Source organism: Pempheris klunzingeri, chromosome 11 (assembly GCF_042242105.1).
Source record: "Pempheris klunzingeri isolate RE-2024b chromosome 11, fPemKlu1.hap1, whole genome shotgun sequence".
In the NCBI taxonomy this organism is placed as follows: domain Eukaryota; kingdom Metazoa; phylum Chordata; class Actinopteri; order Acropomatiformes; family Pempheridae; genus Pempheris; species Pempheris klunzingeri.
Window position 1 is genome coordinate 19,925,409 of NC_092022.1, and position 27,040 is coordinate 19,952,448.

General features: G+C 41.0%; 1 protein-coding gene across 1 annotated transcript; it reads left to right on the top strand.

Annotated features, from left to right (window-relative positions):
- The first annotated feature begins 11,184 nt into the window (after positions 1–11,184).
- On the top strand, positions 11,185–25,960 carry dnmt3ba (DNA (cytosine-5-)-methyltransferase 3 beta, duplicate a). The gene is made up of 25 exons (XM_070838971.1): positions 11,185–11,308; positions 11,507–11,652; positions 13,552–13,723; positions 13,835–15,564; positions 15,661–15,781; positions 15,961–16,020; positions 16,113–16,138; positions 16,574–16,754; positions 17,968–18,029; positions 18,139–18,288; positions 18,378–18,485; positions 19,276–19,396; positions 19,582–19,716; positions 19,844–19,888; positions 19,986–20,065; positions 20,218–20,330; positions 21,966–22,149; positions 22,791–22,875; positions 23,046–23,191; positions 23,336–23,426; positions 23,642–23,790; positions 23,897–23,982; positions 24,085–24,154; positions 25,234–25,352; positions 25,819–25,960. Exons 1-25 carry the CDS (start codon positions 11,185–11,187, stop codon positions 25,958–25,960), a joined length of 4,446 nt encoding a protein of 1,481 aa, XP_070695072.1.
- The last annotated feature ends 1,080 nt before the right edge of the window (positions 25,961–27,040 follow it).

Consider the following 27,040-nt stretch of genomic DNA (forward strand, 5'->3'; position numbering starts at 1 on the left):
TTATTACAATGAAAACTGCCCGCAATTAGGTCAGTGGATTATCTTTAATTACCAGAACATGGTTATTTCCTTTCACATCCATTGTAATCCGTCAATCAGTCAGTCAGTCTGTCAAGCTGAATTTGTAAAGCACCTTTCATACATGTTACTGCTTCATAGATGACTGACAAGCTGATAATAAGACAGTAAAACCATTTGAGGCTAACGCTCATTAGAAATAAAAACGCAACAACCGAGCCAATGAAACAGATAGAGGATAGATTTTAGAAGTAAAACTCACATCCATTGTAGCAGGGTGGAACTGTTTTTTCTGGCTCAACACCACTAGTGAGAATTTTCTCACTTACCACTCATATAAAGCATTTCTGGGCTGTCTGTGAGATCCATACATACAGTACCCTAATATAACAATACATTCATACATTTAAATCTTGTTTTTGTTTGTTGCTGTTGTTTTTTTACTAGCATTGTATTTTATTGCAGCATGATTGTGAAAAAACTAGTGTAATTTTATTGTCAGCATCAAAGTGAAATAATCATTCAACAAACCCTGTGCTGTATCTTTTAAACAGAAGCCCTAATTCTTTGATGGTGACAGACAGGAATGTGTTTAAGGGCTTAAATGTCATCCTTAACAGGTTAAATCAAGCACATGAGCTACAGCTGCGCGTCCCAAACCTTTACAAGAATCCACCATAGCTTCAAGTTAGATTCTAAGTAGGGAATAATAGGCCTATTGGTTATTCCTATAAAAATGAAAGAACGACTAAGACTTTGATGCATATTTTGTAATTCCAATATAGGAGAGCCAAAAAGAACCAAACACTTGTCTTATAAAGGGGACAGAAAAGGATTTTTATACATTCAAAGGAAGCCTAAAGCACTGAAAAAGGTGAAAATCCTGAATGGGGAAGTATGCTGTTTTTTTTTTTTTATGTTTTTTGTGATTTGATTGAACTGACCCTTACAGAAAAATATGACAGTGTTTTACTCTATTGATACTGATGTTGTGTTTAATATGTGATGATGAGATGTAGGCTAGCTGCGTAAAGGAGAGAGTGAGCATGCTGACTGCATCTTCAGTGTCCCTTATTACAACTCTCTTTTTGTCTGCTCCGTCAGCCCCAACACCAACCAGCCAGAAGTTTAATTTACCAGTCTGGCGTGGTGAGAGGCTGCAGTGCGACGTGAACACACACTGACAGCCTTATGGGACCATGAGGCAGGGAGACAGGGAGCTGTGGGTCAGGGCCCGGGGTGGCTACAGGCCATCGGGACAGCGCAGCCAAGAGGCAGCCAGGAGACGACAGAATGGGCACAGTCGCCATGGAAACACAAGCGGCCCAGGCAAATCATGGCAACTGGTAACTAAGTAACAGGAAACGACAGACCATAGAGGGCGATGAGTCTGGTTAATCATGAGGAGCGGGGGGAGCAGAGGGAGGGGAGGGAGGGACAATGACATGGAGATAAGGGGCCACGCTCGCTGCAGACCCCTCTCCTCCAGAGTGTGAGCTCATTCCCTCCTCTCGTGCACTGGATTGACACTGGATTAGTGTCAGTGTGAGCTGGAGAGGGAGCCTCCACCCTTCTTTCACCATAATTTTCTTTGTAAATCCATGAGGGGGTGTAAATGAGAGGAGAAACGCGCTGGAGTGCAGCCATTGAACTGAGCTATCTGTGTGTGTGTGTGAGTTGATATTAAAGCGACTATGATCAATATTTTTTAACAACAATGTGTGAAATGACAATGTGAATAGGGTTGCTCATAGTGATGAACCTGCAGGGAATTACCGCCTGAATCTGATGCTTCCTCCGGCTTTATGGAGCTGCATGGTGAGCTCATTGTTTAGCTATCCGGCCGTAACTTTACTGTCTTTGTTCACTCTCGCCGCTCTCATAGCATCGTTTCAGTAGCACAGGACACAAAACTTACACTACCAAAGTAACCCACTGTACACCTCACTACCATGACGGCACCTGACGGGCCAAGTTAGCGACTAGCTGGTGAACACAGTGGAGCATTTAGCAGCTAAAGGGCCAGATACCTCCCTCAGGAGATGGTAGAGACCAAAGCAGAGCTAATAGAGAGTGAGAATTCCTCAGATGGACACAAATACGACTGAAAATAAGCAACTGCTGATAACAAGTTCACTATATCAACTTAAAAGGTAATAATATGTCAATATTTTGTTCACACCTTGTTTCCGCTGCTCCCTAGTGGCTAAAAAAGTAGTTATTCTGCATGTTTTAGACCATTAAATACAAATAATCTCTACTTTAACTTTACATTACCTGCCTTTACATATGTTTTTGGAATTTGTATATACTACCTTCCTAGCGGTCATCAGTTTTAGTTTGAAAATCAACTTGCAGGGACATGGAACTTGCTTGAAATAATTGTAATCATATTATGGTATGGTAATGCAGCTGTTAGCAGGGACTACTCTAAGCTTAATTTTTTGTGTATTTAAGTGACAACTGCCAAACAACTTTAACATTTATTATTGTTTCTTTAAGCGTTTCTTTAAGCGGCCATTTCTCAAATGTCACTTGTCATAGTTTGAATGTACCAACAAGAAAGTGTTTTTCAAAACAGTAACACCTCTCAACAATGTACCTGACAAATAATAAAGGTGACTGTGACGGATTGCCTGTGGTGTTACAAGTTAAGTGCAACTCTCTACAAGTTGACTTTCATATTATACTGACATCAACTACAACTACTACTACAACTTCTAGAGGGTACCACATAAATTTGTTTGAAAAGTTGAACTGGAGTTAAATGAACACCATTTGTAAGAATACGCTGTGTAAGAATAAACTCTCTGTGATCCTTTTGCTTTCATCGTCATTTTTCCAGAGCTGAATTAGATTACCTTTGCTATTGAGGAAGAAATCGAAGACTCAATATACAACACACTAGTTTACTTTGTTTTTTGCGTTCTGACTCATTTCAATGAGGCATCACAAAGTAATTTCACGATGGAAAGATGAAAAGCTAAATAATTGTCCTTTTCCCATATGTTTGTCCCATATTCATTAGGATGATTGGAAATATACCTTTCTGATACAAGCTGCTACAATCTGTGTACAGCCTCTATCAACATTATTACATTTGGCAAATGTGCTGCATCATCACAGCAAGCTATCTGTTTGCTGTGATGATGCACTCTCTATCTTATTAAAATAGTTTGAATTTAGATGTAAAGTTAAAGTTAATGCGTGGAACCGCAGTAATTTCCTACACAACTCAGATCTTAGAGAAGTTGCATGTCAGTCCGCCCAGCCTGTCTTTGCGGTCTGAGAGGCTTCGAGGGGCCCAGAGGAAGCCTGTTACCTCTACACAAAGGCAGATTGTATTTGTGACCCCAGCGACCTAACCACTGCTCATAACTAAGGCGTTATCTTTGACACAGCATCTGCTCATTAAACTGGCAGGCATGAACAAGGTAAGTGGCAACAAATTGTGCTAGACAAGTCACAAACGTGTGCAAGTTGCAAGAAAGCCGATCGCTGTCATCAGCAAACCTGAACACACAAACAGCTGATTTGCATGTAGCTACTTGATGAGCCGCTCCCTCTCATGTGCTTTGGATCTGTCAGTCCCGCCTGTGTTTGTGGCCTCCATCATGCCAATACTAAGCTGCATCCACAGCTATAATGGGCTCACCGTGGAGAGACCCTGCTGCCCAAACACTCTCCAGCTCTTATTTCTACCCTCCTGATTGGCTGTGACATGCTTATAGTGGCCCCCCACAGCTGCACTGACATCCACTTTGCCATGGCTGTGTGACACATCTGATTGCACCTGTCAGGCTCTGTCCTCTAAGCCTTATCCCCTAAATGCCCCTGCTGACCTTTGTCTCTGTTTTCTTTTCACCCTTTTTCAGACTTTTCCTCCTTGTTCTCAGGCCCCTTGTTATTCCTCCTTCTCTGCCCACACCACGTGTCACTCTCTGAAGTGGTTTTGTTAGGCTCTTTTAGCCTCAGAGTCTAACATATATTGATATTAAATCATAATATTGTAATAGATGTTGATTGGTTGAGCTGTCTGCTGGTGTTTTATTCACAAAATAGCAGGAGTTTTAATATGTAGCCTTATTCTACATTTCTCTTACATTCAACAAATCCCATTAATTAGTAAAACCAGCAATGTGTCAGTTCTTCTCTTCTCTCAGTACTCTCAGATTTTTGGTTTTTCTTTCATTTTCCAGACAGAGAAGGCAGCTGTTCTGAGCCAAAAAAACCCCCCGCTATCTCAGACACAAATTTAGCAACCACCTGGTGAACACAGTGGAGCATTTAGCAGCTAAAGAGACAGACATTTCCCTCAGGAGGTGGAGACTAAAAACTGAGCTAAAAGAAAATAAATATTGAATTTAGAGTCGTCAAATAGACACAAACATGACTCCAAATGAATGATAATGTCGCGGCATGCCTGATTGTAAGCAACTGTTTACCTAAAACGTTCACCACATAAACTTAAAAGGTGATAATATGTCAGTGTTGTGTTTACAGCTTGTCTCTGCTGCCTCCAGGTGACCAAAACTCAGCCACGGTATGCCTAAAAAACATCACAAATATGTGCTTTAATTTCAATAAAGGCGAAATAATTTCCTAAAACAGCAGGTGAATAAAGAGTAAAGAGTAAAAAGTGCCTTTGTTGGGACTATTTTTTTTTGATTTAGCAGGCATCCAGATGGAAAACAGCCCTGCATATCAGGAATGCAAAGGGCTCTGTTGGCTGAATAATAGATCAATGAGTTTGAAGGCTGAGGCCAAAACACTGTGCAAAGGTTTATGATATTATAAGAAAGGGTTTTACAACTCTGGACAATCACATCTGCAATTATTTTATCTTTCATCTCATCAATTGTGAGGCAAACAGTAGAAATGACGCGCTGTCTGTACAAAGTAACCTATGTGGAAGGTGAACTTGAAGGTGCCCATGTATTTAGTTATAAATCATTGTTATCATTGATAACAATAGAGGTAAAGAGGAATAAGCTAAGCATACACTGGATACATAGGCGCTAACTGGATCAGTTCATTAATCGATCTGGTCTTTTCGTGGTATTTGTCAGTAAAAATATAGGATATCAGAAGCTTTACCCTTTAAATGTGGTGAAATGCACTCCATTAATCAAACAATCTAGGGCAGTTTTTACAGTATAGAAGTACTTTTCAAGATTTTGAACATACACTGACAATCATACACAAAGCTGCAGACTGTAGCCTATAGGTGGGTGGCTGAGCAGCTCCAGCGCCCTCGACAACAAAATGATACTCATTCATAAAAGTGTCAGCCAAACAGCCTTATCCCCTGAGTGCTCCCACGGCCCTTTGTCTCCATTTTCTTCCCCTTTTCAGACTTCTCTTCCTTGTTCTCAGACCTTGTGTTATTCTTCTGTCTCTGCACCGCATGGTACTCAAAGTGGTTACCAGTGTTTTTCGTACACCTTGATATTGCTCTATTACTTGAACTGTGTTCAGGTTTCCATCCAGATTTCATTGTGAGATAGGTGCACCAGTAACATTTTACACTCTGAGGGCCAAAGTAAATCAGCGAGTGAATCATAACCTCAGACATTAATGCATGATCAAATGGAATACAATAATGAAAATGCTGTGATGTTTTGAGTTTGTGGTTATATTATTTTTTAACCCAGAGTTAATCATTTACAGATATGGCTAAACTGTATCTGTCTCACTGATTAATCCAGTTGTTGTTGCTCCAAGAGTTTGCAGTGCCAAACTAATGCCAGACTGTGTATTATTTAGATAAGAGCTGCTATCCAAGATGAGATTAACTGAATATTTGCTATAGAGGATATACACATGTTAAGACAGGCTGAGAGATGTATACACTCCTATTATTTATCCCACTTTGTTAGACCAGTCATTCCAGCTTTTGACCAGTGGAATTTATGGTGGGTTTTATTCTCCTTTTGTAAGCATGGTTTCAAATGAGACTCCAGAATTCCTTTGCCTGACCTCCTAAACCTTGACACGATTAAATTGTAAAGAAAACGTACAATTATCAATTGCTTTTCGGGTGTTTAAATAACAATACACACACATATATTCACACATTCTCCACCAGCCACATGAAGAAACATCCAATGGCTAGCTTTCTCTCTGTCCAATCTAATGACCGTTCCCTCTGGGAGGACGGGCTGGTAGAGAGGTGGTCGAACAAACAAAGCCTACCCTGATCCCTGTGACCCTGCTGTAGGCGACCACTGGAGTGGATCTACACTCACCACAGATGGTGTCAAAAAGGCCCACAGTTATCCACATAATGGCGTCGTAGAAAGACATTCAGGGACAATTTCTTTTTTTCAGTATTAAACCAATATTTCACACAGTGAGAGTAGTTTCACATCAAGGGTTGTACACCCCAAAATCAGTCCATAAATACTGCGGACACACAGCCATCAGGGTTCAGCCTTTGGTATCCAACTCACTTATATAATTCAGACACACACATTAACCCCTGGACCTCCTCAGTGACTCTCAGTGGCTTCCTCTTTATAGCACAAGCCGAGTTCCAAAGCACAAGATGTTACTTGGGGTTTTGATAATTACACAGCATTTCACTTAGGTATATTTTATTTGTCACTGATTTATGTATGAAATCTCACTCTATGTGACACTACAATGCCTCACATGCCAGTACAGTGCTGCAGCAGCTGCCTTTCTCAGTTTATATTATCACACCTGACAGTGGGAACAATGAGGATTCTCATTAATTAAATACATAGTGTTAAATTGTGCACCATCTTACTGTAAACTGTATTATGATGTGTTTGATGTCTGATAAGAAGCTGAAAATGGAAAAGCTTACAGCTTGAGCTTTGCAGCAAGTTAAACACACTTCCTATAAACACTGAAAACAGTGACTGGCCTATGACTGGCAGCAATTGTGAAACTGTGAAAACAATATGAGACAAAAAAGTAATTGTGGGGATTATATCCCAATCAAGAGTTGAGCAAAACGTATTATAAATATTTCTTAGTACATTAACAAGGACACAACATTCGCTAAAGTGTCACATTAGACACATTGCCTGCCATTCCAGGAAGAAACAATGTATCCCCACAGGATGTACAAAACGTTAATTAATCTGGTAAATGTGCAAAATGTAAAAAGCAAACGTAAAAAGAGTAAAAAACACAACAGTTAGCTGCACAGTAAACATTAAAAGTTGCTTAGACTATGCTCTTTGCAACATGTTAGCTTATGGCTAACCTGGTTAGCAATAAACCAATAACAGAAATTTAGAAGAATATATAAAATATGGCTGATAATATTCGCTTGGTGACAGATCTGACAAAATGGTGGACATGAAGACGTCAGTTAAACAACAACAGAACTGTGATGGTAGTGGTTGCTATGAGCAACAGCAGGTGGCAGATTTAGAGGAGTTGACACAATGGCGACCAACTACTCACCATTTGACTCCTACTGAACTATTTTTCTCAATATTGCATCTTAGTGTTGGAGTTTATAACATTTAATCAATCAACCAATAGCCACTCAGCTTCAAGCTTTTTGTTTACAGCCAATCATGGCTAATCATAAGACATATGTCTTATGTCCTTAATCATGCACACAAACTTAAGATAAGATACTGATAGAGCAGAGTAATAGTAATGCTTTATTGATGAGTGACATTTAAACTGTGTTACATGGGAAGAACCATGACAGTTTGGCCCATGTTACACAACCATGTAAAGGTATCTACCTCTCATAAGTCATTTGTACTCAAGTCTTCTGCTTCACTAACCTGGTTGTCAGGGTTTTTTCCAGGTGTCCTTTTTCTGTGTTGTGATGTTAACATGTTGTCCAGCTTTCCCGGATAAGCCATTACCCACAGGAGAGTCCTCAGCTTCGTGTAATTTGTCTCTCGTACGGGGTGCTGCCGGTGTGCAACAGCTTCACTAATGTCCTGAGGATTTCACAAAATGGCCAAACTAGGCGCCATATTGGCTGCACTGAGTAGGCTGCCTCTTTGATCAATCTTTGGTTGTAAGTTTCTATGGCGGGGGCGCATCCATTGTTAAAGTTTCACCGTGATAAATCCTCTCCTGGGTCGCCGCGTACTGAGCACAGACTGTATTAAAGTCTATACAGCCAGTGATACTGAAACGTCAACACTTCTCCCACCTGTTCTCCTGCTGCACCGCCATTACTCAAAGCAGGAAGCTCAGGCTGTAGCCTAAAGGCCTCATGATAACCATACAAACAACGTGGTTGTGACACAGCTGTAATTATCTTACTATCTATTTAGGAAACGGAACAGGATGAGAAAATCTATTTGTCAATATGGTCACAAATTTAATTTGGATTTTCGAAGTTTAATAGTCACCACGTCGACCATTAGTTAGCTGGTGTAAAACAAACAAACCAAAGCTCGCCTGATGTTTAGGCTTAACGTTATAACATAAAATGCATTTGTCCCCGGTAAAAAACGCTTTTACTCCTCAAAGTTACGTTACTAACTATTGTCATGTTATTTCTATCGGCAGTTTCTATCAATATGATATATCTAACCTGTAGGATATTATTTTAGAGGTACAATTCAACATTTTACAGTGATAGCTATGTTAGCATGCACGGGGGTTTTCGGTACGTTTGTTCGTTTTCAGAGACGAACAACAACGCAGGCTAAGCTAGTGGTACAGCTAGCTAGTTCACGGTGTTAGCATATTTGTCGATAACTGAAAACCGGAGAGATTGACTTTTGTCTGCGAGGCTGCGATATGTTTGTTATATTGGAGAAATTATTGATCAACTTGAGCTACTTTCGATCGGTGTAATAACTAGTATAGCTTACTGTGTGACTGCTCACAGTAGTTGGTTTCTAGTGATCAGCTAAAAACTGAGTTGGCTGAGTAAATAACATCAGCTAGCTAACGCTAGCAGCCATATTTGTCGGCCAACTGAAGGCTAGCTATGGCTATCTAGATAGGTGCTTGTAAGTGTTTTTGTCTGTCATGCGATGTCGACTAACATTGCGTTGGTCAAATAATTGATGAGCCTGTACTAATTTTGAGGGGGTGGTAGCACAACTTGTTTTATGTAATTAGCTTACACTTTATGGTGATTCGTTTGGAGAAATAAGGTGAAAGTTGAGTTGGCTGGGTTAACGTCAGCTAGCAGCCATATTTCTCGGCTAACTGAGTTTGTGCAACATGGTGTGTTTTAAAGTCTGGGATACGATGCTAGCATTGTGTTGGGCTAGTTATAAATCAGCTGGTACTGGTTTTATGTCATGTGGGAGTTTCGCGGAGACATGGCGGTGAACAGCTAGCAGTCCCATCAGGGACAGCCTCCTTTCGTATCGGCCGCCCAATGGATCATCCCCGGATAGGGCGGACGTCACTGGGCCGGTCTACCTATTGGAGAAAGTGCTTCAGGACGAGGCGAGGAGTCAGGAGGATCTATAGCTGTAAGGGCACCGTCGAGGTAAGTTACTAACTGTTACATATACACAAAACCAGCTCATATCTTGTTGAGACTTGCTCCTGCAAAAGGCGGTGTACGGTCTGTACGCACAGAGCCACGTTGTAACAGTTTTTATTGTCCTGGTTTGTTGTTAGTCCAACCTTCTGCAGGCTCACAACACAAAGACCGGCTCATACAATCCCACCGCGATATCAGCAGACACACTCTTGATCTTTGAGAAGGCTTTGACTTCCGAATAGTGACTGCAATTAACTTCAGTCAGTTTCTTTTTGCCGGTTGTTGTAATAACGTGTGTATGCGCGGATATTCAGCTGTAATTACATTTTCTTGACCGGTCGTTGAGATGCATCACTATAACCTCAGCTACTGGTTAACCATAACGTTTAAACATTAAGATCTCTGCCCTCTTGTGCAACCAGGCTGCACCATACAGGCAGTGTCAAACACTGAAGACCATCCCTGACGGTAGAGATGAGCATGCCGGGCGGTGTGGTAGTAACTGAACCACACGTGGTGCATTTATTCATTTGTTTTTACTGAGAGTAAAGTAACATGATCTTATATTAAAGCTCAAGTTTCCTTGTCAGTGAAAGTTGTGCATGGGGGACATTCGCGGCAAAAAAAAGGACAACGCGAGATTTCGTTGAGGTTTTCTATACATTGAGGAGGAAGGGGAGGAGACACAGCAGCAGCAGTGTCGTGGCTCAAGTGGCCTGCAGCACCAGCTAAAACACAGCTCGGTGTTCTAATGTACACATGGCAAGAAGATGGTTTGACGTGAGAGAAAAGATTATTTGACAGAGGGCCCTCAGCCTTTATCCTCCAGTCAGACAATGGAGGATTAAAACCCACCCACCGGCCCAGTCTCACCCACCACCCCCACTCCCAGAAGTCAGTGATGGGGTAGGGGTAAACACTGGCTTTGACAGCCATGTTTCTCTAATCAACAACAATGTGATCATTGGAAAGGGTGCCCATCACAGAAAAAGTAAGCTGTGGATGACAGTATGTAAGTCATTATTGTATTAATATCATACAGTCCCCACAGGATCCAACAAAGATGTATTACAAATACATTATAATAACACAAATAAGAACACTAGCAGTAAGCTATTACTATTGAACTAATGAAGTAAATAAAGTAATTTTCCTCCCTTACATCACTAAATGCATCCCCAATATTGTTCTGCACTCTTCAGTGGACTGGATGGCAAAAGGATTGAGTTTTTACAATTTCCTGGGAGTATGTAATAAATAAGGAGTGACCGGAAATGTAGGAAATTGGCTGTGGTCAGAAAATGGATTTCGTTTATATATTGTTTACATCCAAGGAGCTTAATAAGTGGCCTCCCATTCTCACACACACATACACACAATGATGGCAGCAAGCTACAATACCACACAAGGTGCTGGCTTAGCCTTCTGGTGCAAACTGGGGTTCAGTGTCTTGCCCACAGATACTGTGACATCTGGACAGGAGGAGCCAAATATTGAATCATACTGGACGACCTGCTCTACTTCCTGAGCCACAGCAGCCTGACAGTCAAAATATAACAAATGTTGTGAATTTCTGTTTGGAAAAGTTGGAAATCTCAAAAATATAATGGACGTGAACATGAGTTAACTATGATAATGTTTTTGATGAATCATTAATTCTTAATACTATAAAAATGTGATTGTTGTTGTTTTCTTTTTCAGAGAGTTGCAAGATGGCAAGTACAGCAGTTGTGACTCCAGACTCCAGCCATGACAAAAGCAGCCGATTTTATTTGGTTACCTGGTTCAACAACCTGCTGAAGACAAACTTCAAAGATCTGCGGCAGATGGGTTCAGGTGATTCCTGACTATTAGCAGAACAAATGTGTTTTAACGTGTGCTTGGTTGAACCTGCTTTAATCACATCGTCCTTGAATACACGTTTACACTGGCTGCACAGCGGCATGTAGCTGTGCCGACTCATGACATTGTGGCCCTGTGTTGTTGCCTGTGATGTTTTTTTTGAGCTGCCTCCATGTGTGTATGATCCTACAGGTGCATGTCACTGTCAGATCATGGACTGGGTTGTTCCCGGCTCTGTTGACATGACCAAGGTGAAGTTTGATGCACAAGACAAAGAAGACTATAAGCACAACTTCGCTCTCCTGCACGAAGCCTTCAGCAAGAGCAGCATCACAAAGGTATGCACTTCTTCTCTTACAGGGGAGCATTACAATAAAAAAAACAAAAAAACTTATCTATTGTGTTTGTTAAAGGAGTTAATTTCTAATATGTAGAAAGTTGCTGCTCCAAAAAAATAATTCCAGCACGTAACTCCCCTAACACCAAGATGTAACATGTTAGTTAGCGAGCTTTAGGTTGGCTGGTGGGTGGATTTTTGTCCCTATGGAGAGCCAGACTGGCTGTTTACCTCTGTTTCTAGTCTTTACGCTAAGCTAAGATAGTCTCATGCTCTCTTTAGCACTATATTATAGTGTATAGATATGAGAGTGGTATCAACTTTTTCCCCAAAATGTTTTCCATTTATTACAAATGATCTGTAAAACTGAAAAATTCAAACTTATCACAGTGAAGTTTACTTTGAATCACTGAACTTGAGATGTCTTCTGTTATGAAAGAAGAAGAATATGTTTTCAATTGTAGATGTCAAATGATGGATATCTTTTTTACAACAAATATTTTCTATTATGCTGTATCCCTGTTGTTTTAATATAAGTATATACAGTGGGGCAAAAAAGTATTTAGTCAGCCACCAATTGTGCAAGTTCTCCCACTTAAAAAGATGAGAGAGGCCTGTAATTTTCATCATAGGTATACCTCAACTATGAGAGACAAAATGAGAAAAAAAAAAAAAAATCCAGAAAATCAAATTTTTAAAGAATTTATTTGCAAATTATGGTGGAAAATAAGTATTTGGTCAATAACAAAAGTTCACCTCAATACTTTGTTATATACCTTTTGTTGGCAATGACAGAGGTCAAACGTTTTCCCATTCATTCTTTCCTTTACATGGATCAGTCGTCCTGGTCCCTTAGCAGAAAAACAGCCCCAAAGCATGATGTTTCCACCCCCATGCTTCACAGTAGGTATGGTGTTCTTTGGATGCAACTCAGCATTCTTTCTCCTCCAAACACGACAAGTTGAGTTTTTACCAAAAAGTTCTATTTTGGTTTCATCTGACCATATGAAATTCTCCCAATCCTCTTCTGGATCATCCAGATGCTCTCTAGCAAACTTCAGACGGGCCTGGACATGTACTGGCTTAAGCAGGGGGACACGTCTGGCACTGCAGGATTTGAGTCCCTGGCGGCGTAGTGTGTTACTGATGGTAGCCTTTGTTACTTTGGTCCCAGCTCTCTGCAGGTCATTCACTAGGTCCCCCCGTGTGGTTCTGGGATTTTTGCTCACCGTTCTTGTGATCATTTTGACCCCACGGGGTGAGATCTTGCATGGAGCCCCAGATCGAGGGAGATTATCAGTGGTCTTGTATGTCTTCCATTTTCTAATAATTGCCCCCACAGTTGATTTCTTCACACCAAGCTGCTTACCTATTGCAGATTCAGTCTTCCCAGCCTGGTGCAGGTCTACAATTTTGTTTCTGGTGTCCTTTGACAGCTCTTTGGTCTTGGCCATAGTGGAGTTTGGAGTGTGACTGTTTGAGGTTGTGGACAGGTGTCTTTTATACTGATAACGAGTTCAAACAGGTGCCATTAATACAGGTAACGAGTGGAGGACACAGGAGCCTCTTAAAGAAGAAGTTACAGGTCTGTGAGAGCCAGAAATCTTGCTTGTTTGTAGGCGACCAAATACTTATTTTACCGAGGAATTTATCAATTAATTCATTAAAAATCCTACAATGTGATTTCCTGGATTCTTTCCCCCATTCTGTCTGTCATAGTTGAAGTGTACCTATGATGAAAATTACAGGCCTCTCTCATCTTTTTAAGTGGGAGAACTTGCACAATTGGTGGCTGACTAAATACTTTTTTGCCCCACTGTATAAGTGTGTGTGTGTGTGTGTGTGTGTGTGTGTATATATATATCAATTTGTAAATTTTGTCTCCTTTGCCCTGATTTAGACCATTCCAGTTGAGGAGCTCATAAATGGGGATCCTAAAAGCAATTTTGAGTTCCTCAAGTGGTTCAAAGTTTTCTACGCAGCAAATGTGAAAAATGAAGAGTACGACCCTGTGAAAGCTCGGGACAGCCATGACATCAGCCCTATTGTGGTATCTCCCCAATCAAATAAATGTAACTTAACATTTTCTTTCACTGTGATAATAGAATAATGCAGTGCATTTTGTTTTGATCATTATATTGACCGTAATTGGCACAGTATTAATTTTTCTTTCATTTTGTCAGGGACATCTAAATCGGAATCAGACACAAAAGAGAATGACATTGTGACGTCTAAAAAGTTCCCTTACACTGAAAAGTGGAAGGACATTTTCGACTGGGCTGAACAAAGTACTCTTGGAGAGCACTATACCTTCTGCCGCTCTTGTGACAGGAACCTGAGCACATTCAACAAAGGCCTTTTCGAACTCAGGCGGCATGACAATACAAATAAACACAAGAAAAGGGCTCAAATCAAATCAAAGAGCAGTGACCTGCAAAGGCAATGCTCTGAGCCACTGCCTTGTAGCGAGGCAGCCATTCAGTTCATTTACAATCACTGTTACACTGGCTCTGTTAAAGGAGAACAGGTGTCGAGGCATTTTGCACGCTGCAAGCTCGGGTTGCAGTACCCAAAAGATATCACATCTGTTTGCGAACACACTCCTTACTGTGTGTACGTATATGGAGGGGTCTCACTGGGAAAGGATGAAACTGTCTCTGTGGTCCTTGTTGGATACTTTGACGTCAAAGCCTCCAGGCACTGCCTCCGATTTCTGGATGCTTTTCAGTCAGTGGATCAGACGGCCCCAGCAGTGGTGGAGACCTTGAAGAAATTCGGGTTACCCACTCATAATCTTGTTGCTGTTCTTTCTGAGGGAAATGGTGCGGCCTCAGAGCAGATCTGTTCGCAGCTCAGGGAACTCAACCCCAATTTAGTAGTTTTAGGAGGGCTGTGTGCGATCGCTGATGCTGCTTGCCATGCTGGTGTTAGGCAGCTCCCCAAACAGGCCCAGCAGTTGATGGTAGATATCCATACCCACTACTCCTCCTGTTCTACCAAGAATGACAAACTCAGCGCTCTTTTTGGCTCAGATGTCAGTGCAGACAGTCCATCGTTTCATCCCAACACCAGCTGCCTTAAGTTTAGCCTGTTAGTCACCAAAATCTTGGAAGTATGGACAGATCTGATATCCTACTTTGAGTCTTGCGACAAGGACGACGAAAAAGCCAAGGTAATCTGCTCCCAGCTGCAGGACCCCAAAGTCAGGGCAACATTTATGTTCCTGGAGCAGGCGCTGAAGCCTCTCCACAGTTTCCAAAGATGTCTGCAGACACAGGAGGGAGCTGGCCGAGCTGATATGCTGCTCATCCTAGAAGAAGCTAGTAGACTGCTGTGCACTTATACCTCCAACTTCCTCCATCCTCAAGCTGCTGTTCGCTTCCTCAAAGAACACGATGCCCAAATCCTTAAGGACGAGAAATTCCACCTGTCGAGCCCTGAACTCAGTCTGTGTGGCAAAGCTGTGAAGGACTTCCTGAGTGAGTCTGAGGCTACAGACGCACTGTCGCTGTTAAAAGAGAAGGTGTTGTCCTTCTACATCGCGCTTACAGGTTGCATTGCAGAGAAGCTGCCTCTTGGTGGGGGGGTGCTAAAGAGCATAGCTCAGCTGCTGGACCCACAGAGCAGGCTGAAAGTGACGGGGAAAGCAATAGAAGAGCTTGGTACCAAGATGGGAATCTGCAGCTCCCCTGAGGAGGTCGGCCAGCTCACCAGTGAATTCCTTGAGTATCAGCTGGCTGAGGAGGGAGAGAGTGAAGAGGGAGGGAAGGACAGCGGAGCAGCGGTTTCACTGGAGAAACACTGGGGCACCGTGCTAAAGGACACCAAGTCCGCCTCAATCTTCAGAAAGCTTGTTTTGACCCTGCTGTCTCTCCCATGCCCTGCACTTGAGTCTCAGCAGGTTTTTACTCAGGTATGTAAAAGGAGGAGCTGTTCATTTTGTCTGTGTTTAGTTTTAATGTGAATGTTTTAATGTGAATTAATTTCCTGGCTGTGTTTTCTCGCACAGGCCCTGGATAACAAAGATGCTGCACTGTTCTCTGAGAGCGAAGCCTTAACAGAAAGCGAGGAAGAAGTCTCATCTGACAGCGCTCTCTCTGACAGAAACGGCAAAAGGCACTCCCCAGTTCGTACTGAAGGTAAGAAGAGAGACAGTTCATTGGGTGTTAAACAAACAAGGTGCATTTGCATCTAACTTAATGTAACAATCAGATAAATGAACCACCTTACATGGGATGATGATGAGAATGCGTGCGAGAGGTTTTGCAGAAGTGTGTTATTTGCACTTTTTCTTCATCTTATTTTCTAGATCGGAACGGCCTTTATTTGACAGTGAAGCCATGTAGAGTCCGCCTGACAAAGATGATTAGTAAGAAAGACATTTTTTTTACTTGTTACTTCTTTACTTTTTTACTTTTTTTATTAAAGTGCAATTTTATACTTGAGCATCAGGTTCAGGAGGAGAAGTTTTAACTGGTCAAAATGCAGTTATCATATCTCTGATCTCAGCACTAAAATGTACTAAAACACTTTCTGTTTCCTTCCAAAGATTTTGAGAGTGAACATGGTCATGGAGAGAACAGCGTTGTTTGGAAAGAGGTAAGAGATTTCCTCTTCTGTTTGTCTTCTGCTTCTTACTCTATATGGAAAAGAGGCAGCTTGGTTCAAAAAGTTAGCTTTTTAATGACAAATAGACTCAGTTGTGCTTAACTGTTTGACTACAAATACCGTCAGCTACACTTGGATAGCTGAAATTAAAAAGTTTTAAAGTGGATCTTCATTCCCTCTCATCTACTAAGTGTTTTTCCCTTTGCCTACATTTCATTCTCTTCACCTTTAACATCATCACTGGTACGCTAAGGTGTGTGTGTGTGTTTTGGAGGACATTTGCATGTGCATGATATTTGACTGTGTAATGGGAGTGTGTTGTCTCTCAGGGGAGCAGTAGGGGATGTTTTGGCTGGGAGAGCAGCTTGCGCCAGAAGCCTCAAGCCCGCACAGTGTTTCAGGCTGGTGCTAGCAACTGGTCCAAACCCATAAATCTTGATAAGGACAGCAAAAAGGGTCTGGAGTCCAAAGATGAGGTGGTAGGTATACACAGGTATACTACCAGGTTACCACTGGGCCATGACAGGCCCCCTTGACCTCTAAAATGCTACTAGAAATGATTCAACACCTCATTACTACTGGGGTTGGAGCTTGATAGCATTTGAGAAAATCTGAATCCTTTTGAATCTCACATGAAATCTATCTAAGTTTCTTGAAATATCAAATGCAAACAACATTTTATACTAAAATCTAAACAATTATATTTTAAGATTTAAAGAATTGATTGGTATATTTGCTATTCAGTTAAATGACTATATAAAATATCTAGTAATAGTAAAGTAATTTTTATGCTGTGAATCCACTGAAAGGACATAAGCACTAGCTACGAAGTGCTACGAAGCTGTCCATCTATTCTCTGAGTATCAGCAGGCCTTAGCTGTTCAGTCCTTTTTGTGAAACTTCAGTCAGCGAATCATAATTTGCTGACTGAAAGGTGCCCTGTGGAGTTTAGTGAGTAGAGTAGCTGACGCTTTCAGTGTTACTCACTAAACGCACGTGTGTATCCTTGAGGTTTAATGAATGTGCCGTGCGTTTCCTTCCTCTTAAAATATTTGCCATGGCAGGACTGTATCATGTCACCTGCATGGGCGCATGCACGTGTGTCCTGGTGCACGTGCACAAGACCGGAGTCCATTCGTCATTTAACAGCTCCACACCACCACTAGAGGGCTAAAACTCCTCAAGGAACCTCTAAATGAACTTAAATTATGGACTTCCGTCTGTTTTGTGAGATGACAGAGTGATGAATATAAAAAAACACTGTCTGTGTGGATTGCCCTTTGGACTCTTAACTCAGTACATAATGAAATGGAATCCGATCCCACCTCTAACAAACCTTCATTTCAGATTTATCATTCGCTTTGTTCACATGGTGTCAAGTCAAATTAGAAACAAGCCAAAAATGAGTTAACACACACTCCCAAGCATTATGCTTGCTCCCATTTTTAAATTCAATTGAGATCATTTATCTTGAAGCCACAGTGGAAAAGTCTATTCCTTGTTTGTCTTATCTTAATGATGATGAAGGGCTCTGCTGCTTCATGTTTTCGCAAATACATCTATTGTACATCTACAGCTATTGTAGTGTTTTATCAATAAGTAGAACAGAGGTCCTTGTTTAAATTACTTTTTACCTTTGACACCTGTCTGTTTTAAATACGATCACACTTTCAGGCAGAAGAGACATCGCCATCGCCATCACCATCACCATCACCATCACCATCCTCATCCTGTAAACCCACAAGAGGACGACGGAAACATGTCTATCAGGTAATGTAACGGTTACAGGAAAAGACGCATATGATCAAACATCATAGACAACCTGTTGAAAATCGCTACTATAATTGCTACTTTTCTTGTTCTTTTTTGACGTCTGCAGGATGGGAAAGGGTTTCTGACAGGAGAACTTGTGTGGGGGAAAGTGAAAGGGTTTTCCTGGTGGCCTGGGATGGTGATGCCCTGGAAAACCAAGTCGGCTCCCCCGGGTATGCGGAGAGTGGAGTGGTTCGGAGACGGGATGTTCTCAGAGGTTAGAACTACAGTAAATGTGCTCGAGCTGCACAAACACTTCACATGTGCTAAATTGGATTCTTACGTCATTGTTGTTTTCTTTCTTAGATCTATACGGAGGGTCTGGTACCATTTAGTGCCTTCACCAAGTGCTTCTGCAAAAATTCATTTGCCAGTTTGCCTGTCTATAAGGAAGCTATCTACCAGATCATCGAGGTACGAGACCGAAACTGTCACCTAATCAAAACCACATCCTTTTGCTTACATGTCTGCAGTATTTTCTGTGCAATTTCTCTTCATACACATCCTCTTTGCAACGTTTTTCTTGCAAGTGTAACTTTGAAGTATGTAACACAATGCTGTGCCACCTTTATCTATGGCCAAACCCAGGAAACAGCTAAATGACCTCCATGGCTGGTCTTTTTGTGCAACTTCTACTGCCAAAATTTAGGTAATTTGTACCATTTGTCCGTATGATTGTGCTGAAAAAGCTCCAGATTCACTTTGAAAATCTTCTTCTGTCTTCAGTGGGATTTTGTCATTTTAATGAAAGGAGTTTGGCATAATGCAGAGGGCATTTGAACTTTTAAAATATATTCCATATCATTTTGCATTTCCATCATTTCATCTTTTTCCATCTGTTCAAATCCACAATTCTTAATATATTTGACTTCTTATCTCACTATTGTTATGTCTTATGTTTGGCCAAAGGTATTTGCAGCTTTAGCAGACATGTGTCAACCATCTTTGAAACAAATAAGTGGAAAGTTCGCTGACTGGGGCCAAATTATGAGCAACCTTAACAACTAATTGAATAATTGAATAATGAAACAACTGTTTCTTAACACTGATTACCTTTCAAAACGTTTGAGTGACCATTTGGCAGTTTCAGTGGCAACGATGTTCTTTTTGCCTACAGCAAAGATATGTGTTGTATCAGGGTGTCAGGCTGATTGGTCTTGGAGAACGTGTTGACTCAGTGACAGGAAATGTTTGTAATCTGCAGTTGGCTGGTGAGCGATGTGGGAAGTCTTTTGCTAAGGCGGAGGGAAATAAATCAAAAGAGCTGCAGCTGATGCTTGACTGGGCTTTTGAAGGATTTCTTCCTACGGGTCCTGAAGGAATCGCTCCTGCTGGTATGTGCACATGTAGAATAATTTGCTTATTCACTAATAATTCGTTTTACAGAGAGCCTCGGGGCATAGACTGGTTCAGATAGAGGCAGTTTGTACACAGCAAGTTTTGTCTTGTCGATATGTCAAAAGATGCTTTTTAAAACATTTTTAAAAATGTGCAAATTTAATGATTCCATCTTCTCCTGGTTCTCAAGATTCTGCTGCACATCAAGATTCTTCCGACTCTGCCCCGTCCGACTACCAGCCCCCAGCAAAAAGGAAATATGTTTTTAAAAATAAAGCAAACGCACCCGCCATCACCTTTAACAGGGGTACGTGTTAGTTTGAGTCCACAAACATAACATCAAGCTCTCATGAGAGGGAAAATTTGAGGATTCAGGCATTGGTTTTATGTGTTTATCATCATTATTTTCCCCTATTTATGATTTTACTTTACAGATTCATTAGCAGAAAAGGTCAAACAGAAAGGCAAAACAATTGAGGGTAAGTTTTGTGTGAAAGTATTGAAGAAGTTTCAAAATCTTCTTTGATATGAACCTACAATTTTTGATGTTAAGGAAGTGATGGTTTGTTATTTCAGATTTTTGTTTGTCTTGTGGATCATCTGAGGTTGGCGTGAAGCACCCGTTGTTTGAAGGTGGTCTTTGTCTAAAATGCAAGGTAATCTAATAACCCGGTTACCTGTCTCTGTCTTCTTCATGTGGTCTGCTTTCCTTCATCCCAGCCCAGTTTGTGAATGTCTAACCTCCACCTGAAACACAGCTGCTATTAACATCCCAAATGCTGCAAATCGACCATGTCACTGTTTTCAGGAAAACTTCTCAGAGACACTGTATCGCTACGATGAGGACGGCTACCAATCGTATTGCACCGTGTGCTGTGCCGGCTTGGAGGTCATTCTGTGTGGCATCGCCAGCTGCTGCAGGTAAACACCGCTCAGGCGTTATCTTAGTGTATTGATGTTATTTGTTTGTTGCTGTAACCTTGTTTAGGAGCATTTCATTATTTTCACTCATGACACACAAAACTAAATGAAGAACACCTGAAAATGCCTGCTGAAGATGTTGACTTGATTTTGTATTTTTTATCTCCTTCAACTACAAAAGCAACACTTAGCATTTTCATATCATTCCAACAATTAACATAATTCACCTGTGTCCATGCACCCACCTGTAATTTGCATCCTAGTAATTCAGTTTCAAGATCTGCCTTTCTAGTCTGCTGCCCCCAGTACACAATTTTTTTCCTTGAAATGCTTTTGTACATCTCTTTCACCTGTAAGTGGGAAAACATTAGGACAAAGTTGAGTTCTGCTGTTCTACATGCAGAATTATCCTGGCATTTAGCCTGCTGAACATGCCACTGTGTTACTCCGTGCTGTGGAGGTTGATGGACCTTAATAATGCCCTAATTCATTATTTCATCCCTTCAGCGCACTTTCCAAACTCAAAACTTGTCACATGAATGTAAAATCATTTAAAAGGGGAGAGCACTGTCAGTAGCTACCATACATAATATTAAGATGTATATCTCTCTAGACCTCTGAATCCTCTCAGTGGCAGCTGACAAAGTGTCTTCATCATTATCATCATCATCATCCTGTGATGAGGACCATTCTGTTTTGGCGTACTTTAAACTACCAATTTGGCAAAATCTCCAGAGTATTGAGCACTTAAAACTGCAAAGAGTTCTGTTGTGGCAGGAGGCTCAACGAGGAAGATGTCACCATCATGACTGTTGGGAGAAACGAAAAACCAAATATTGAAATAGCCACTGAAAGATATTCAAATATGATGAAAACCAAAGTGAAGTATAATCATGAGCCCATGGGCCTAAGAAAAATATGCCTCACCCATCTGAACTACGTTGTTCTTCTTCATCTTCCGCTGCCTCGAAGTGTGCTTTGTGATATCTATGATATTTCTCATATTAATAGTTCTACCTCCAGTGGGGTGAAGTAGGACGACCTTTTTATCTCTGAGGGTTTTTTTAAATCTTTCTTTTTTTTTGTGCAAATTAGCACCATTATAATCATGCAGTAGCTGTTAGTTATGAGCAATTCCTGTTTGCAATGTATCCATGAATATAGTCACAGCTTTCCCTGGATTCAGTTGATACTGAAGACATTATGAAGGAGATTGTTTTTAAAATGATTTCTTAGTGGTTTATTGGACATTTATAGGTGAAGGACATCACAGATGATGATCCTTAGAAGTCACACTCAGTATGAAAATAGAGGGTATCATATCTGTCTGTTCAGATTGTATTGAGTTATGATTTGAGTGTGATTTGAGATGCACATAGCAGCGATAGGGTGCTTAGGGTTTTAAAGTACCTTAACTGAGCTTATTTTGATAATCTGGTAATTAAACAGAAAAGAGATGATGTCCTGATACATGTTTTTGTGCTCATTCCAGTCAAAATGTCAACTTTCTAAATGACTAGAAAAAACTATGATGGTCTATGACAACTGGTCTCACTCGGTTATCTTACTTTTTTTTGTGGCTGCGCCGTTAGCATTTCCTCATTCAACATGTATGTTTCTGTGTGCGTCTCCCAGATGTTTCTGTAAGGACTGTCTGGACATCCTGGTGTGCCCGGGAACCTTCGACAGGCTGAAAGATGTTGATCCCTGGAGCTGCTTCATGTGCAATCCGTCACAGTGCGACGGCAACCTCAAACTCAGACCAGACTGGAGCGTTAAGGTTCAAGACTTCTTTGTCAACAACAGCGCCATGGAGTTTGTACGTACCACACTTTACTCTCACAGTGCGCATTTCTACTTGACATGCTGGCGAGTTTATGCAATACTAAAAATTTGATAAGCCAACTGAAATAGCTCTTTGTTCTCTTGGCGCGTCTCGCACTTTGCACTTGATCCATTGACCACGGTGTGGTTTTGTGGGCAGCTATTTTTTAAAGATCAGGGTTGAGCGAATTAAGAAATTACAGTCATTATTTACGGTAGCTGCAACTAACAATTATTTTTTATTATTGATTAGTCTGCTAATTCTTCTCTAGATTAATACATTGTTTGGCCTATAAAATGTCAGAAAACATTTTTTCATATAGTTGTACTTAAGTAGAAAACATGGATCACTTGCTTCACTCAGATAACAAACTGCAGTCGCCTATTTTGTAAAGTGTTGTGAAGTGTTTCCTCATAAAGGAGAATTTAAAAAACTGTCAGAAAATGCGTAAAGATGCCAGTCACAGTTTCAGTCCAAAATTACTTCAAATGTCTGAAAAGGTAATTTTGTCTGTCCAAAAATATTCAGTTTACAATAAACCTCTTAACAAGTGACAAATCATATGTCCAGTTAGTACATAACAACTGCGTCTTTGCTGTGGCACTGAAAGTTGTGTGTTTACTTTTTTATCCCAGGAGCCTCACAGAGTTTACCCTTCTATTCCTGCTGATCAGCGCAGACCAATGAAGGTGCTCTCGCTTTTTGACGGCATTGCAACAGGTTGGTTAATCATGTCATGTGACAGTCTTGTAAATTCGGACAAACTAAACCAGTCTATCTGATGTTATGTCTAAACGTAAGACTGAAAAAGTAACATTTTAGTGGGTTGGATAAAATCTGTATATACTTCCTACTAGTAACCTACCTTTAATGCTGTGGCACCATGACAGGATACCTGGTGCTCAAAGACCTGGGCTTGAAGCTTGAGCGCTACATTGCTTCAGAGATTTGTGAGGATTCGATCGCTGTGGGGATGATCAAGCACGAGGGAAAGATCGAATATGTCAATGATGTCCGCACCATCACGAGGAAACATGTGAGTACAAACTGTTGTACTAAAACTACACTTTTAATTCTGTGTTTAAGTGGTTTTTACTAATTTCTGTGAGTTTGCGCCACACTAAAGAGGTTAAAAACAATATGACGATATGAACTGAAGCTCTGTGGTCGTATGTTACAGCTGGCTGAATGGGGTCCATTTGATCTTCTGATTGGAGGCAGTCCGTGTAACGACCTGTCCATGGTCAACCCTCTTCGAAAAGGATTATTTGGTATGCAGCTTCCAAACTTCTGTCAAGAGCTTTTTTGCAGTTTTGCAGGAATAATAGTAAACAACACGTTAGTGATGAAATACTGGAGAAAATTAGCTCCCAGTAGGCTTCAGCATCCTTTACACAAACTCACACACAACAACGCACTACACACGCACACACACTGTTCTGATTTGATGAAACTCGTTGTTTATCTCTCTGTGTTCGTCCTGCAGAGGGCACCGGGAGGCTCTTCTTCGAGTTCTACCGCATTCTGAACCTGTTGAAGCCGAAGGAGGGCGACGACCGTCCATTCTTCTGGTTGTTTGAGAACGTGGTTTTCATGAGTGCCAACGACAAGTCGGACATCTGCAGATTCCTTGAGGTGAACATATTTGATTATCGGTCAAATTATCCCCTCAGCTCGATGGCGGGGAACAGACTCCATCAATTTGTTACGACTCATTATTTCTATTCTCTTTTTTTTTCAGTGTAATCCGATTCTCATTGACGCAGTGAAAGTCAGTCCTGCTCACAGAGCGCGCTACTTTTGGGGAAACCTCCCCGGCATGAACAGGTACACTCTAATACAGAGCAATAGTCATTTCTTCATCTGATACTGGAAGACAAAAATAAACAAATGCAGTCTGTTTACATGCCTGTCTGCGTTTCTCTTTAGACCTCTCGCTACATCTCTAGATAACAAAGTGTCCCTCCAGGATTGTTTGGAAGTCGGACGCATGGCAAAGGTAGAAGCATTTAGTTTGTTGTCCATTACCTGAAGTGCTTTCACTCTGCTGTAGTTTGTCGTTGAAACAAGAAATGGAATCTGCAGACCTTGAAGTCTTCAACAGCATTGAACTCAGTGTCCCCTAAAATAAGGTCTTTAAAGGTGTTAAAAAGTCTTAAATGTCATTTATAATAAACTAAAATATTTGCTTGTATGATCGTGTTTTATAGATAGTTATAAAATGTTTTGGTATCTGCTGCTGGGAGACATTACACACCTATAAACTAAACATGAAGTTGTTGTGATAGTAGCTTTTTTGAGTTTCGGTCAGTACCATTGGACTGCTACTACTGCTTGTTACAGTAGCACTGTAATAAACAGTAATGAGCAAATGTCAAATTTACTAAAAAGAAAAAAAACCCACAAGAACGCGATGCCTGACTGCTGCTGGAAGAGGAGTCCATGATAGTGATGAGAAAACACAGCAGCCTGGTGTCTCTTTTGTTCTGTTCACAACTGCTGACTGACAACCTCTGTCGGCCTTTCAGTCTGACTAATAAACATCTCTGTTGAATGCCACAATCAATACACAAACAAAACAGGCAACAGAGCGTTACTGCTCACTGGGTTCAGAGGCTGTTCTCAGTGCTGTTAGCTCACTAAACGACAGTCTGCTGCCATCAGCAGCGGCTCTCTCTCGTTCTTCAGCTCAGTGGGTGTTTGCTTCGTGCTGGTAAAACGCAGCAGTCTGTCGCTGAGCCACAGTTGTGCCATGTGCCATTGTTGTGCGACTAGCTTGCTAGCTCTAGCTTTTGTGGAAGACTCGGATCATGCACCATGAGTTCACAGGCAGAGTGCGCGCAGGTAGACAGGCAGGTCAGTGAATGAAGCGATTGGACGGGCTTATTACAGTCCTGTGACTGCCCCAGACATAAGTGCTCTTTCATTTGTCAAACCATTTCATTTGTTAAATGCTGAATTTCAACAAATGTAACAAATAATGTTTCTAAAGTAAGTTCCATAGTCTGAGCTTTTCTAAAAAATATATTCTTAAAATGGTTAATAATCCTGATTCTGACTTGTTGTCCCTTTCTGCAGTTTGATAAAGTCCGCACCATCACAACAAAGTCTAACTCTATACGGCAGGGCAAGATGGGTCCACTACCAGTCAACATGAACGGCAAAGAGGACTACCTGTGGTGCACCGAAATGGAACAGTAAGCATTTCTTGTGAACATGCAGTTTACATCATAGCTATCACAATATTTTTTGTATAAAAATTGTAGATAAATGCTTGTCTTATTCTGAAGTTACCCTTCTTTAGCGTTATATAGATTAATCATGAGAGTAGAAGTATCGATAAAATCCTAACAATACATCATGATACTTCATGATATGAATTAAGTCGTGATAGTTGTAGTCCTAGAAGTAGCTGTGGTCGTTGGGTTTGGTTATTTCTCAAAGCAACGTCAAACGTCAGTTCACCATTGTCAACAGTCTCCAAGTTGGGGGTGTACGGTTGTTAATATTCATGCCATAATTTCACGTTTCATTTCCAGCTTGTAACCTTGCATGTCATACATACCTCTCTCTCGACACTGACACTCTAAATGTATGAGGAAAATATGAACACAACTTGGTGAATGACTTTGTCAACATTTTCCATGTGGTCGCCTCTTTCAGGATCTTTGGCTTCCCCAAGCACTACACGGACGTGAACAACATGGGCCGGGCGCAGAGGCAGAAGGTCCTGGGTCGCTCCTGGAGCGTCCCGGTTATTCGCCACCTCTTCGCTCCGCTGAAGGACTATTTTGAATGTGAATAACGACTGTGAACCGTGTCTTTGCTGTCAGCAGCGGTAAACCTCCTGCCTTATCCAGTCTGTGAAGGACTGGATTTAGTTTTTACTGTTTTGACTTTTAGCAGTGTTTTCATCGTGAGCTCCTTTATTCCTGTGAATCATCAGTCATCCATGATCCCCCATCACCAGCAGGCACTTTTCAGGTCGTTTTGTTTTGTTTTGTTTTGTTTTGTTTTGTTTAGGTTTCTGTCGATAAATGATGGTGCTATGATGAACAAACAATAATGTTGTTTGTTCAGAACGTGGGCCTGAATCACGAAGTGACAAGATTAGACGGTTGGTTAGCTATCTTTGGGTTTAACTCAGGTTCTTATCAGCATTACAAAGCTGGCTCATCTGTAATAGATCATGCAATATTGAGTACACAACAAAGCAACAAAGTTGCCGTGGAGACATTTTTATGGAGCAGCAGAACCACTTTGCCTACCATAATAATTATCTAAGAGAGACAAGAAGGAATATTTAATGCAGAGAGAGATAGTTGCAACCCTATCAGCCTAATGAATGGCGATCACAGCTGCATATTAATTACACACTCTATTAAATATAAACTCAACATTTTGGTCAGATATTTCTTAAAGCAGTATTTTTTACATTGACCGTAACTACAATGTAAAATGTTCCTCTCGGCCCTGCAGAGCGTTTTAGCATCTTTCAGCTCATTGTTTTGGTTTTCTGTTCTGGTTGATTCTCACGGCTCTCATGGCAGCGAGGCCGTTGAACTTGCTTCGTGCTCCAGGCCCCGGGTCTCTACCTCAACACTGATTTATCGGTTAAAAATCTGCAGTTAGACTTTTTTTAAATCCTATATTTAATTTATAAATCTTAAAAAAATTTAACTTTGTTTTCTTTCTACATAATCTGTGTTGTTGATTCATTGTGTCATTGTACCATAAGACCAATCTAATCATAGCTGTGACTAATTTCATTGTTTTTACTAACTATGAGCCAATCAACGAGCCAATTCTGCTTTAATATGTTTTTTTAAAATCCAAATTACATTCATCTCAGTGGTACACCAGTGATTTTGTCCAAATTTACTTC

Bases quoted from the DNA above. Each gene is read 5' to 3' on its own strand.
- dnmt3ba (XM_070838971.1), top strand. From the start codon at position 11,185: ATGGCAAGTACAGCAGTTGTGACTCCAGACTCCAGCCATGACAAAAGC. The intron at 16,755-17,967 runs ATACTACCAGGT...CATCACCATCAC, and splicing joins GGTGGTAGGTATACACAGGT to CATCACCATCACCATCCTCA. The intron at 23,791-23,896 runs GTGAACATATTT...TTTTTTTTTCAG, and splicing joins ACATCTGCAGATTCCTTGAG to TGTAATCCGATTCTCATTGA.